The following is a 13,752-nucleotide window of genomic DNA, read 5'->3' on the forward strand; positions in this document are numbered from 1 at the left end:
GCTTGGCCGCCCTGCCCAGCCCGGCCCTGCCCTGATACAGCCAGCAGACGTATAGCAGTTATTGTGGCCTCGCCAAAAAAGACTGTCGGAACGGCCTCAGGCCTGGCCGGGGAAGGGACTGGGCCAGCAGGGAGGGAGCCCCAGTGGCAGGAAGGAGCCACCAAGCTCAGGGCTCCCTTCCCTTCCATGAAAACCCACTAGGGAGGGGACTGCAGCTGAAGGGCCCCAAGGGTTGGGTGTCCCTCAGGCCACCAGGCCCCTTTTGGTGACTCTCGAGGTCCAGGGTGAAGTCCTTGTCAGGGTTGAATCGCAGCTGAGCAGGGAAGGCCCTGGAAGGGGCTCCTCCCTCCCCGTGATCTTTCCTGGGAACTTTGCCGGACACCAGTGATGACGCTAGGTGGATCCAGGACAAGGGCCTGACCACTGTCGTCCGGGCTGGCGAGGAGACGGCGCAGGTAGTGTAGGTCCGACACGCTGAGGCCGGAACCTAGAAGCTGCACGACAGGGAGAGCATCCCGTCTCTCTCAGAGCACCTCAGCCTCCTGTTACAGTGTGGGGACAGGGCCTCAGAGGGACAGTGTCTGTGCTGACACCAACTGGAGAAGAGGGAGGAAAGCTAGGACTGTTGCCTTTACTGCCAGGACATTGGCCGCCTCACTCCCAGCCCACCTCAGCCCCGTCCCCAGAGGGCAACGGTCCTTCCTCCTGACCCTGGAAGGTCTGCAGGGCCACTCTGATCCGACTCCAGCACCTGGTGTTCACATGACCCGCGAGGCCAGCCTTCCTGGAGCCAGAGGCAGGAGGCTGCCTGCCTAGAGGAATTTCCAAACTGCCTGGGGAGTGCTTGCCTCTTCCCCTGCCTCATTCTGTCCCCTCATGTGGGTGGCCCCGTTCAAAATGAAAATATCCCTGAGAAGGAGACCCCCATCAGTCTCCACTGAAGGGTGGTCCTTCGTGTCTATGTAGTGGTGGGGAGCCCAGATCCCTGAGGAGGGGAAAGCTGGGGACAAGAGGAGGACAAAAGTGATGAAGGCTGTGACATCTGCCCCAGGAACCTCATTAGGTGTCTGGTACGCCCCAATCACTTCCATGAACACAAGGAGGGCTGAGTGTGAGCTTAATGTCAAAGACATGATCACATTCCTTAAATTTTACTTAGATTAACTTAAATCCAACTCTGCATCACCATCCCATCAGGTTGATGGAAATGTTAATCTCCATTATTCCTGGAACTTCCTTCCTAGGCTTGTGCAAAGGTCCTGGGGATCCTTGGAGCACACACACGTATGTAGAGATGAGGAAACTGGACTTCAAGATGGAGCCAGGCCAGAGTCCAGGTTGCCTGTGGTTACACTGCATCTGGATTCCTGAACCTCAGGCTGGTCCGACACGGCCTCTCAGGGAGGTGTCCTAAGTTGGACAGTCCCACTTCTTGCTCTTTTCAGCTGGTCCCGGCATCTTTGTGCTCATAGCCTAGACCCCAGCCTCTTGGGGAACCCTTCCCTCTGGCAGTGGTGACTGGAAAGGCCAAGTATCCGTTTGGCAGCCCCCACATGGATGGGTACCCCGGCTTTGCTGCCTGAGGCTGCAGCTGCACCTCCGGGCCCCAGTCATTGCCACGGCCATCATTGGTCAACCAGCCTGGCTTGGCTCCAGGACATCCCCACACACACACACAGATGACCACGGGTCCTCCGCTGTCTGTGCCTTGATCCGGGGACCATGGCTGGCTCCTCTGTTCACCACTCTAGCAACCTAACCTCCCAGGGCCAGCTGGGGTGGTGGCCATGCTCACCTTGTGCTGTGAGGACGGAATGGTCATGAGGTCAGACACAGATTGTGCCTGGCCCAGGGTGGGGTGCAGGTGTGGTCAGTGCACCCTGCGCTCGGCAGACCCAGGAAGGGGTGTGTGCACACAGCCTGTACCCGACTCGCAGGGAGCTGCTCACTGGGCACTTTTACCCACTGCTGGCTGTGGGGTCCCCTCTCTGCTCCTCCCCCTGAGAAGGCCAGCCTGACTCTGGGCCCACATAGGACCTAGGACTCAGGGCGCAGCTGCCCCACCGTGAGGGCCTGGCCTCCGTGTGCCTCAGCATGGCGGGCTCCGACTCCCCCAACTTGAGACCTACTTCCCCTCCCTGCACCGTTCCCCTGCCATTCCCTCCATCCCGTCTGATCAGTCCCCCCTGGATGGTCCTGAAGCTGGCCCTTGCTGGGCCCCTCCTTGGTCCACTCCCTCAGGCTCGCACCTACCACTTCCTCTTCCCCGGAGTGGAAGGGAGGCAGCACTAAGAGCCTCAGGGGGACTGGCCTGCACCCCAGCTTCCTCCCTGCGACTGCATGACCAATGGCGCAGGCTGTGAAGCTCTGCTCTGCCAGGCAGAGGCCTGAGCTTCCCCTCTCCGTTAGCACCTGCAGAGCCAGACACACATGGGAGTCTCACCCCACACTTATCAGGTACCGCTGTGTTGCGGCTACACCAGTGGCAAGGGCCAAGGCCATCCTGGTGGCTTCTGCAGGCATGTCTGCTGCACCTGACCACCCCTGCCAGAGGCAGAAGGCCTCCATCCCCCAAACCTCCGGTTCTCACACTGGTGAGGGTGCGGCTCTGCTTGCTGGTCCCTGCAGGAGAGGCTGGGGAGGACCTGGCCTCCACGGCGATTGGCCATTTGCAGACCAGTGTGGAAGGTCTGCTTTCTGGGTTTCCCTTTTGAGGACTGAGTTCCTGGCTCTGTGGCCTGGAATTCTGAATCCAGGATGGAGTCCCACTCAGTGGGACCTCAGGGTCCCTCTTGCCCATCACATGAGGTTCAAGCTGACTTTAGTGCGCCAGGGGGACTGTGTACATGACCCTCTGTCTCAGAGCCCCCGCTCCATCCCCTGGTCCTCCTGGCTCCACCTCAGTCTTGCCCAGCACCTGTCCAAAGCCACCCAACCCCAGGGTCTCCTCTGACCAGGTCTCTATGTAGGTGGGCTGCTCCCCTGGACAGCCTTCATCTGCTTCGTGTTTATGGGTCTTGTCCATCCCCCTCCATTTTCTTCTTGGGAGCCCCCACTTCCCGGTCCATCTTTGTCCCCACCCCCCCAGGGCTGGGTGCTGGCATTTGCTCAGTGCCCCCACCTTCCTGGCAGAGTCCCTGGACATTGCAGGACAGAGGTGAGCAGGATGAAGTCAGTGAGCTGGCTTTCAGGGGTCCCAGGCTGGACTCTCCCTTGGCCCCGCCACGCGACCTGGACTTCGCTTCCATCCCACGCCTGTGTCCCAGCGGCTTCTACAGCATTTGCTTGGCGAGGCGTGTGGTGTGAGGGTAAGGCTGCAGGCCCCTAGGTCAGACCCTCCCCTTGCCAGTTTTGTGACCCCCCCCACTCCCAGCCAGCACCTTTTCTGGCATGGGGCTCAGTGGCACCCAGTGATGGCAAGAGGGACCTAGCAGGGCCTCAGAGTGGTCAACCCAACAGCATCACTGCCTGGCTGGGGACACCCTCAGGGCATCTTTCCTAACCCAGGCTTCCTACTCTTCCAGCCTCCAAATCCCTCCCCACCTGAGAGTCCACACCAGGCCCACTAGTACCAAATGCACAGCGTTGCTGCACAGGTACCCCAGGTGTGCCAAGCACTGTGCCAGGGGCCTCACTTGGGCCACACCCCACTGTCTTGGCACCCTGAGAAAGCAGGCCTGGCATCCCTGTTGTACACAGGAGGCACAGACTGAGCGAGCTCAGAGCCCTTGTCCGTGTGTCTACCCTGCTAAAACTGAGCCAGGACTCAAACGCACATCTCCACCCCATCCTTAGTGGTCAGAGCATCTTGCGATAGCGTCGTCCTTAGTTCCCTGTATGTGTGTCCCCACTGAGGACAAGGATCCTCCACCCCACCCCTTCCTGCTCCATGCCCATATGCCCACCCACCACTTGAAGAACCTCTCATTTTTAAAATGTATTCTCAGTAGGTGGGAAAGTGGCTAAGCTGGATGCTCTATGGACAGATAAACAACTAATTTTCATATTGAATAGTCAAAAAAAAAAACTTGCACTTAGGATGAGACTGGCTTGGGTTATGTGGTCCTTCTTCAGGGTTCAATGGAGAATCCCGGGAGGCTGGACCCTCTGGGGGGTTGGTGGCCACAAGCTGTATTTTGGGAGCGCCCTCTAGTGGTGGGAGAACTTCCCGGGGCCCTGGTCAGCTGGGACCAGGGTCCAGCTCTGAGCCTGAGCTCAGACCCTCCTCACAGCACGGCTCTGGTGTCCAGAGCGCAGCATGCCCAGGGTCTCATTCTTGCCCCAACGAGCCTGGGACGGTTACTGTTCTTTCTCGTTGCTGAACTGGGGAGTGCTGGGGTGCTGTGGTCTGCAGGATGGCAGGAGATTAGCATGATCCTATGATAACTGCCAGCGAGTGCTGTGCGAGTCCCCCCCGGAGGCCCAGCTGGCAGCCTGCGGTCCCACGGACTGACCTTGTTCCACAGAGGAGGGAACCGAGGTAGCCGGGCTAAGGAGCAGGGCACAGGAAGGGGCGGGGCTGGGGTCTGACCCAGGCACGGGGACTGCAGGGCGCGAGCTCCTGTCCCACCAGCAGGATCCCTGAAGGGTTCTCAGAGGCTGCGAGCTGTGGGTCTCGCTTAGACTCGGTGGTCCCGGAGTCGGATCGTTTTTCAAAACATAGTGACAATTTTAAGGCAACAGAGAAGCAAGGCTCTGAAGCTGGGGCCTAGCCAGCTTCCTTCCTGACCTGTCAGCGCCCACAGTCAGGCAGATGCTACGGCAGGTTGCAGGCGGGAAGCTCGACGGCTCCCAGCACCGGGGTCCCCAGCTGCAGCCCAGGCCCGCTCTGTCCTGTGTCACGGGGCTTGGTGCTTCCTCCCCTGAGGATTCCTGGGCAGTCTGGCCCTGAGGAGGACAAACGGGCCCTCGACTGCAGAGGCCAGTGGCAGACCTGCAGATGGTCCGGGAGGAGCCACATCCCTGGGTGCCCTCTCCACTGCCCTCAGCCTCCAGGGGACTGCCAGGATAAGGTGCTGCCCAGCCTGGGTGGGCCGTCCCCAGTCAGGTGCTGACCTCCACACAGTCGGTGGCCACCTCCGGAGAAGGGCTTAGGACCTTTTCTCGGGCAGCTCAGTAAGAAGAGACGACACTGACAGGCCTGGCACAGGGCAGGGTGCCTGGAGCCCTGGTGACGTCCTCCGTTTGTCCTTCTGCAGGTGGACAGCCCCTTCAGCTCGGGCAGCCCCTCCAGAGGGCTTTTCTCCAGAGGACCCCAGCCCCGGCCCTCCAGCCCTGTGTCGGCTCCCGTGAGACCCAAGACCAGCCCTGGCTCTCCCAAGACCGTGTTCCCGTTCTCCTACCAGGAGTCCCCGCCCCGCTCTCCACGGCGCATGAGCTTCAGCGGCATCTTCCGCTCCTCGTCCAAAGAGTCTTCACCCAGCTCCAACCCGTCTACCTCGCCCGGGGGCATCAGGTTTTTCTCCCGCTCCAGAAAAAGTAAGACACTGATGCTTTGGTTTCAGGTGGGGGCGGGGCTGCCGGCAAGGTTCCCGACAACGGCCTCTCAGCCAAGTGTCACCAGAGCCCCGCGGTGTCTGTCAGTGGCGGTGCTGAGTGCACGCAGGCGGGTCTGCCCCCCAGCTAATCTTTCTTCAGAACATCTGTTTCCACCTGTCCTTTTCTGCCCACTCTCACCTTCCAACATGGCATGCTCTGCAGGTGAGCGGGAACTCGCCCAAGGCTCACAGTCTGACTTGTAGGGTCCCACGTTTGCCTTCAGCCTTCTCTGGACACTGCAGGGTGGCACTAAGCCTAGGCCCACACCCAGGGCCAGAAGCCCACTGATATGGCTCTCACCTGTGTGGTTTGGTACTGGGGGGCTTTGGACCGTTTCTGGTGGATCCTGACTTTCTCAGCTTGGTGCGGTGGGAGACAGGCATGGATTTGCTAGAGAAACTGGAAGGAAAAGTGTGTTGGAGAGCGTCCCTTCGACTCAGGAGTATTTGTGAGCGGAAGGTAAAATGCTCTCATTTTAGCAGCCCGGGCTGGGCTGACCTTAGGTAGGATCATAATGCAGAAGATACAAGGTCAGCTGCAAGAGGATGGAGCTTGTCTCCTCCATCCTGCGCCTGCCCCTCCCAGAGCCTAGGCTGACTTAGAACATCCGCACTGGGGAAGGTGCTGAGTGAGAATGAGCTTGCCCTTGAGCGTCAGTGGTCTGGGTTCCTCCTCTGGGGTAGCAGGTGCACTGCAGGGACCTCAGGAGGGAGCAAGGCCAGGGCGGAGTCTCGGTGTTCCCAAGTTATAGGCAAGGGAAGAAGGGGCCCCTGCTCTCTTCTTCACTTTGTCTTGTGTGTGTGGCAGGAGGGGTACTGTTCCTCAGACCCCTAAAGCCACAGTGGCAGCTCTGCTCCTCTTCATGAACCCAGCTGTAACAGGTGTGCTGGGATTGAGGAGGTACAGGCGTGACCAGGAGGGGGCTCTTCAGACAGATGCAATCCGGGAGATTGGTTGGGAGCTCCAAGTCCAAAGCGCGGTAGGGAGAGAGTGTTCTAGCACTGTGTCATGATGCTCCAGGGAACGTTTCCAGCCTCCTGGACGGCATTCTGAAATCCTCACATGTAGTCGTCCCTGGGTGTCTGTGGGGGACTGGTTCCAGGACCACCTACAGAAACGGCGATCTGAGGCTGCTCAGGCCCCTTTATAAAGTAAGGTCGTGCCTGCACACCTGTGCACATCCTCTTGTGTGCTCCGTGTCATCTCTAGATTACTTATAACCTCTAATTACAACATAAATGCTGTGTAGATAGTTGCTGTGTTACTTAGGGAACAATGGCGAGGGGTAAGTTTGTGCCTACTCAGTCCAGACAAGTAAAAATTATTTGGGGTCCCTGGTTGGTTGGATCATGGATGGAGCCTGCAGATGGCATTTCACCATGTGCCAGCTCTATGTGGAGGGGACAGCAGACCAGGTCCTTGTCAGGTGGCCTCCACGCTGTTTTAGATACAACAGAAGCAGGTTGTCTTCTGTTACCTGTTCTGCTGCAACAAAGCATCACAAGTGGGGGTGGGGTTAGAGCAATTGAAATGTATTCTCTAGTGTTCCAGAGCCATGGGTCTGAGATGGAGGTGTGGGCAGGGCCACCCTCCCTCTGAAGGGACTAGGGCAGGGTGTGCGCCATGCCCCTCTGCCAGCTTGGGTGCTGCTGGTGATCCCTAGCACTCCTTGGCTTGGAGACGCGCCACCCAGATCTCTGCTTCTACCACCACGCGGTGCTCTGTCTATCTCTCTCCTCTCCTTATAAGATTGTTCTGGATTCAGGGCCACCCTGCCCCAGTGTGAACCTCATCTAGTTAGGCACATCTGCGCAACCCTCGCATTAAGGTTCAGGAAGGACATGAGTTCTGCTGTCCAACCCAGTCCATAGATTATCTGGGAAAGGCCAAGACCTACAGTGCAAATCACCAGCAAGGGGTGTGGAGGGCGTGTGCTACGGATGGGCAGCCCACTAGGATGAGAGCCGTATCTAAGACAGAAGGGAGCGGGGTCTGGGAGAGCCTGCAAGTGGGCACCAGGGAGCAGGACGGACTAGGCCAGGTCTGAGCCTGCACCCTCTCTAGCAGTGCGAGCTTCCTATAAGGCACTGGGCTTGGGGCCCCTGGGGAAGCAGATGGCAGAGCTGGGCAGGGTTAGTTAGCCCAGTGAATTACCATCTGACCACAGTGGGGGCAGAGGTTATCTGTATCCAGGCGCAGCGCGCAGAGGTTCTGGGACCCCAGCAGTTCCTCCCAATGAAGGCCAGCAATTTAATAAATACCTGACTTGGATGTACTGTGAATTTGGAAGCCAGACATGATCAGGCCGAGGGTGCAGCAGCTACTTCATTGGACCAATCTTGGCCAAGTAGCCACATGTCCCCACCTGAGGTTTAAGCAAAAGACACTGTGCCCAGGTCAAGCAGTTCCCAGCAGATCTGAGGGACCCTGTGGAGCCGCCGCAGCAGAACACCGGGGAGAGGGAGCCAGGCTCAGAGCTGGGCAGACTCGCCACGTGCCTGCGTGGGGTGCTGAGGCCAAGGACTGAGCTCTGGGTCCATGCTGCACACTGGCAATGGCCCCTTCTTCCATGGGGACCTGTGCTCCTAGGAAGACCTCCCTGGAGCCCCTCGCTGGCAGCCACAGGCAAGCAGGCATGTGGAGTAGCAGGGTGGGCCACCTGGTGCTCCCCCACACTAGGGAAGCCCCAGTTGCAGACTGAGGACAGGACGACCCCAGGCATGTCCAGCACCCAAGGGGGCTGGGGACGAGGTTGGGCTCGAAGCAGTTGGTGGCCTCTGGTGCTTCTCAGCCATGCTCTGGAGGCCTTGCTGTGGGTGGGGTCCACAGTGCACCCCAGCTCATGCCCCCTGGGCGGGCTCTGGGAGTCCATGTGCCCTGTCGCCTTCCTTCCAGAACCTAGCTCTGCCGCTTCCCAGCCGAGGCCCCCCGCACAGACCAGGCCAGCAACCCGGGCCTCTCCCCCGAGGCCAAGCACTGTCAGGTGGGCAGCTGCCAGCAGCACCAGCCTGGGCTAGGAGCTGGGCCCCGTGCACCACACAGCCTCTCTGTGGGACCCATGGGGAGTCAGAGTCGACATAGGATGGCATGTTGGGCATGGGAGATGGGCAGGACTTCGGCTTCCTGGGGGACAGGAGTTCCTGCTGCCTCTTTCAGTTCAGAATTCTTAAAGGCCCTTCCATGTCCCCGCCTGGGCAGGGCCTGTCAAGGTTCTTTGCCATCTACCTGGATGGCCACAGGCTGGGCCCAGGAAGGCTGTGGAATGCTCTGAGCTGCTCAGAAGGGCAAGAAGCACTCAGGCCGAGAAGCCCCCTGGGATAGGTGGTCAGACCAGGGCAAGCCCAGCTCATCTCCTGGCCTTTCCCCCAAAACAAGGCATCCCCGCCCCAGCCCTAGTGCTGACGAGGCTCAGAGGTCAGGGCTGCGTCCAGGTGCAGCGTGTGGGACCAGCACCTCGGGCTTCCTCGCCTGGGAGGGCTGTCCTGCTCTCCTTCCGTCTGGTTTCCAGGTGTCTATGGTGTGAGGAGGGCTTGGGGGGCTTCCCAAGGCTTGAAAATCTATTCTTGGATCACAGCACCCAGATATGCCTCGCTTCCCGCGGCCCAGAATGGATTTCACAAAGCAGCCTGAGAGGGTTGCCATCGTAGGGATGGAGGGTCCTTACCTGTGCCAGCCCCACGACACCCACCGTGTCCGTTGCAGGGATGTCATGAAGATGTTGTCCGTATCCATCCTCCTGGGAGGGTTTCCTGTCTGGTTCTGACACCAAGCATAGCTGTGCTGACCAACTGGTCTGTTTTTGTCTGGAGTGGACACTCAACACCAAACGGCCCCGTTTTCCCATCTGTGCTCCTGCAAGGAGGCTTTGACCCAAATTTGTAGGAAAGGCTCTTGGGGCTGCATCATGCCTGACTTCTGAACCTATTTCTGGTCCCCATCCTTTCAGTTTCACCTCCTCCTGCTTAAACAAGGCGAGCAACTTGCAGGGAGGACTGGGGGTATTTAGAGAATCCCAAAAGGAACCCCTGGGCCTCCAGAGGTGGCGGCTGCAGGTGGCCGTGGGTCTGTGTCGAGCTTCCTCTGGTCCCCTCCCCTGGCCCCCAGGGGCTGAAGCCCTGTCCCCATTAACCTTCGCTCTCCCTGGCAGAGAAGGGCAGGCCCCTTGTGCCTTGGTAAATCCATGTCCTGCCTGGAGGCAGATGGGGGAGGGCCGAGAGCCCTTGGTCTGCGGCTTCCTCGTCTCCAGCTCAGTGGCCCTGGGGTCCTGGGGAGGCACATTCTCGTCCCCAGCTTTGTCCAACATAACCACACCCAGGGTCTGTCTCCTCCATGGCCACTGCCCACTGTTCTTGTATACAGAACAGAGCAGCTGCGCCAGAGACCATGTGGCCGCAGAGTGAGACGCCTGTGTGACTGGCCTTGCTCTGCTACCTTAAGAATTTCTAAGTGGCTGTATGAGGTAGAAGTTTCCAGAACAGTGGATCTTTTTCTTCAAAGGTTTCACAGCTTGGTTCAGGGTGATCTTACCGTGGAGATGAGGAAAGGAAAGAACATGTGGGTACATCCATGAAGTGCAAATAATAAGATCAGTTTTTTAAAAAGCAAAACTAACTTGCACAATTAGCAAGGTAGGATCTACAGAATTTTCTGTTTTTAGACTTTGCTGCTGATAATAATTATGAATGAGAGCTCTGCATGTCCCAAGTGGGCTGTTTGTTATAATTCTTCCAATCTTCAGAGCAACCCCTTGAAGTGTATTGTCAAAATGTTTACCACAGTAGAAACTGAGGCACAGAGGGGTTAAGTTGTTGACCGGAGGCCACACAGCTCAAAATGGTAGAGACAGGATGTGAACTCAGATGGTCTAACTCCCAGATCAATTTTAACCCTGAGGCTGAGACTCTGCTTGAAGACACTTACGATATTTCAGCTTGTTCATTTATGTTGGTGTGAAAGCCATACACTTCAGTAGAAATCATACTTAGAATTTTGCATGTTGATCTTCCCTGGGCTGGTGATAGGTGTCCAGTCCTCTCATGCTGGACAGCGGCAGCAGACAGCCGCTCCGTCAGGAGGGAAATGAGCAGAGCTGCTGTGCGAGGGTGTGTGTCTGATAGATTGCTAAATGTGTTTTCAGCTTGTGATGTTTTCAATTTGCAAAGGACTTACTGCGACGTGTCCCATGGTAAGTTGAGAGCATCTGTCTTTCTGGTCTCCGTGTCTGTCAAAGGGTAAGCTCTCCAAGGGGAGGGGCTGGGTTTCCTCCAGGACTATTGTCTTAGTGCCCAGAACGTGTCACTAGAAGCACTCGAGGAATCTTTCCAGAGTAACCACCAGCGACTTAACCAGCCTTTCAGTGCTTTAAAAAATCTGAGCCAGTGGTTCTGAATACAAGACAATGGAACACAGATGAGATTTGTGTAGGTCATATAAACCTGACCAAACTCAGAAGAAATAAAAAATTGACTGTATCAAGAAAACTGCTTTTGTGCCGCCTCCCCCTCTGAACAAAACAGAACCCTAAAACACAAATGTGCAAAACCAGGAGTTTATAATATGCACTATAGTTACAGGAAAATATAAAGGTGGTAAACCAGGAGGAGGTGATGAATTGGTGCAGGACAATAACACTCCTGTATACAAAGATATTAACCAAGCACATCAGGACCTGGTAGGAAACAGGGACTTCTAGCAAAGTCCCCGAGTGTGTGCACCTCTATGAGGGACCTTGCTGCCCTTGTTCAGACGCAGACAACATGGACGTGAGCAGAAGAAGGTGGCCTCTGGCTCTGGAGCAGATGCAGGCAGAGGGCACCCGAGCTCCTCCCCTCGGGGAAGCCCTGGCTTCACCCCCACTGCGCGGTGCCGAGTTTGGGGTGCTGGGGGTGGAAAACAGCAGACTTTGGAAAGACAAGAAACCCTTTGTTGGCACTAGGGATGTGAAGTTTCCTTTGAGAATACCCCAAACATAAAGAAGTAGTGATTTTAGCTTAAAGAAAAATGTAATAACCTCTGCAGAATGAAGTGAAGGTCGCGCACGGTGTGAGTTGCTTTCTCTTCTTACTGACTGGGCGTAGCCTCATAGAAATCAGACAGATCTTAAGAGTCTGAGATGAGGAACAAAGGACAGCCGGTCATCTTTGTAAAGCAAACTGTACGTTCTGGACAGGTGATGGGCTTGTGCCTGGGCTTAATTTGCACAGAAGGGAACGCTGGGGTTGGGGCCTAGGACACTGCTTGAATCTTCAGTTGTGGAGCCTGTGGTCACAGTGGCCCACACAAGACCTCCCCCATTGCCAGAGCCCCTGTGGCTCCCAGCTTTGCAGTGCTTCCTGCTGAGGGAGGGGTCTTCAGTGGCCGGCCCAGGAGAAAACCCCTTCCAGGCTGGCAGACACCCTCCTCAGTTCCAGGTAGAGGTCTTGAAACCTGAGCCAGGGCCTCCTGGAGACTGGCCGATGTGTCTCCTACACACACGCCGTTCACGGGTTGAGCTACAAGACACCCCGCTGGAACTCAGAGCCTCACTCCTGATCCGTGGCCAACAGAGGGGATGAACTTGGCCTCCACGGTCACCTGCAGAGCTTGTGCGTGCTCTGGAGCCAGCAGGTGTGGGGCTTGCCCAGCGCCTGGCTGTCGTGGCAGGTTCCAAGGCTGGACATCCTTGCCAGACGCACCAACAGTCTTCTTGGTCCACACACAAGGTTCCCTTGTGTACAAGCACCACAGCCTTGAACCTGACGCTGGTACTCTGGAGCACGCCCTTAAGGCAGTAGGGGAGGAGCTGCCAGGCCTTCGCCTGGCTCTGGTGGACGAGCAGGGCGTCTGTCACCAGGTGGCCTTCTCCGCTGTGCACAAACTGCTTCTCTCTTCTTAAAAGCACAGCAGTCACTTGAGAGTGAGGGCCCAGCTGACTCTAAGATGGCTTCGCTTGAAGACATTAAGCCTTCGATGGCCCTATTTCCAAATAATGTTGCAGAAGGGGATGTGGGTTTGAGGGACACCATCCAAAGGCTCCAGAGCTCGCTGACCTTCCCGTGGCCTGTCTGCTCTCCTTTGCATGAGTAAAGTCTGTTCTCACACCTTCTTCCGGGGCCATTTCTTCTTGTTTCTCTTAAATGCTGCAAAGCACAGTGGGAAATTACTCCCCAGACACCACCAGCCCAGCCTATATATACACATGGTGACTGCTCACCGCAGTGGGGACAACGGCCCCTCTGCAGAGCTTTGCAGGGTCTGGGGGTGACGGGAAGGTCAGAATGTACTCCAGATCCAAGCTTGGTCTTCAGGATGGCACTAGATTAGCACTGGGTAAAAATCATCACTTGACAGCCCAGGATTGGTAAGAAGGGCAGGGCTGGAGTCCAGGGCCTCAGGGTATGGGCTGTGCCACCCCCGAGGAGCCTGTCTGGAGCTGCCCTGCAGGAGTAGAGGAGGGGCATAATGCTGCAGCAGCAGAGGCCTCGTCTACATGGACAGTGCCATGTGGTGTGGGTTCCTGGCGCCCAGGCCGAGCATGGGGTGGAAGGCTTGGTTCTGACCATGTTCTGGCTTCGTGACCGTCAGGTGGGGTAAGAGTGTCCCTGCCCCTGGGTGGCCCCTCTGCAACCAATGGCAGGGAAGGGCTCTGTCCCCGAGGTTTCCCTTGTGGTCTGGGCAGGAAAGAACTTGCCACGGACGCCAGGTTCTGGGCGCCCTCCAGCCAGCCAGCTGCTCCAAATCCTAGTGGCTTCCGTTCATCATCTGGCCTTGGTGTAGAGGAGGGACCCGCAGACCCAGAGTGGCTGCAGGGATCTTGTGATCTTGCAGGGAGGATTTCTTAGGAGTCACATGTGGTTCCAAGTCGCGTGTGGTCACAGGCGGGTATTTATTTGAGAAAGTGAGAATAAGAGAGGTAAGAGTCAAGGGCAGGCGCCGGGTGCCCTGGACGGTCTTCCTCCAGAAATCCCTCCTCCGGCACTTCCCCAACCAATGGGAACTCTCCGGGAATCCCCGCAAGAACTCCAAAGTAGCTCCAGAACTCCAAAGTAGCCGGCGACCGAGGCAGCAAGAGCCGCCCCAGTGCCCGACAGTAAAGGTCAAATATACAATACAATCAATCCAGCGTCACAGCAATTATATATAGCTTAACTCAAATCATCATCTTAATGGTTCACTGGTGTCCCCTTTCAAACATTCCCTCTGGCAAATGCCAGGCATCATTCTGACTGGCTGTGG

General features: G+C 57.1%; 1 protein-coding gene across 2 annotated transcripts in view; it reads left to right on the forward strand.

Annotated features, from left to right (window-relative positions):
• The window catches only part of Prkag2 (protein kinase AMP-activated non-catalytic subunit gamma 2), a 271,108-nt gene that overhangs the window by 72,001 nt on the left and 185,355 nt on the right, over nt 1–13,752 (forward strand). For both annotated transcript variants that reach the window (XM_071610760.1, XM_071610761.1), the window contains exon 3: nt 5,199–5,478. In XM_071610760.1, coding sequence (XP_071466861.1) covers nt 5,199–5,478 — 280 coding nt within the window. The remainder of the gene's footprint in view (nt 1–5,198; nt 5,479–13,752) is intronic.

This window comes from Marmota flaviventris, chromosome 1 (genome assembly GCF_047511675.1).
Source record: "Marmota flaviventris isolate mMarFla1 chromosome 1, mMarFla1.hap1, whole genome shotgun sequence".
Lineage (NCBI taxonomy): Eukaryota > Metazoa > Chordata > Mammalia > Rodentia > Sciuridae > Marmota > Marmota flaviventris.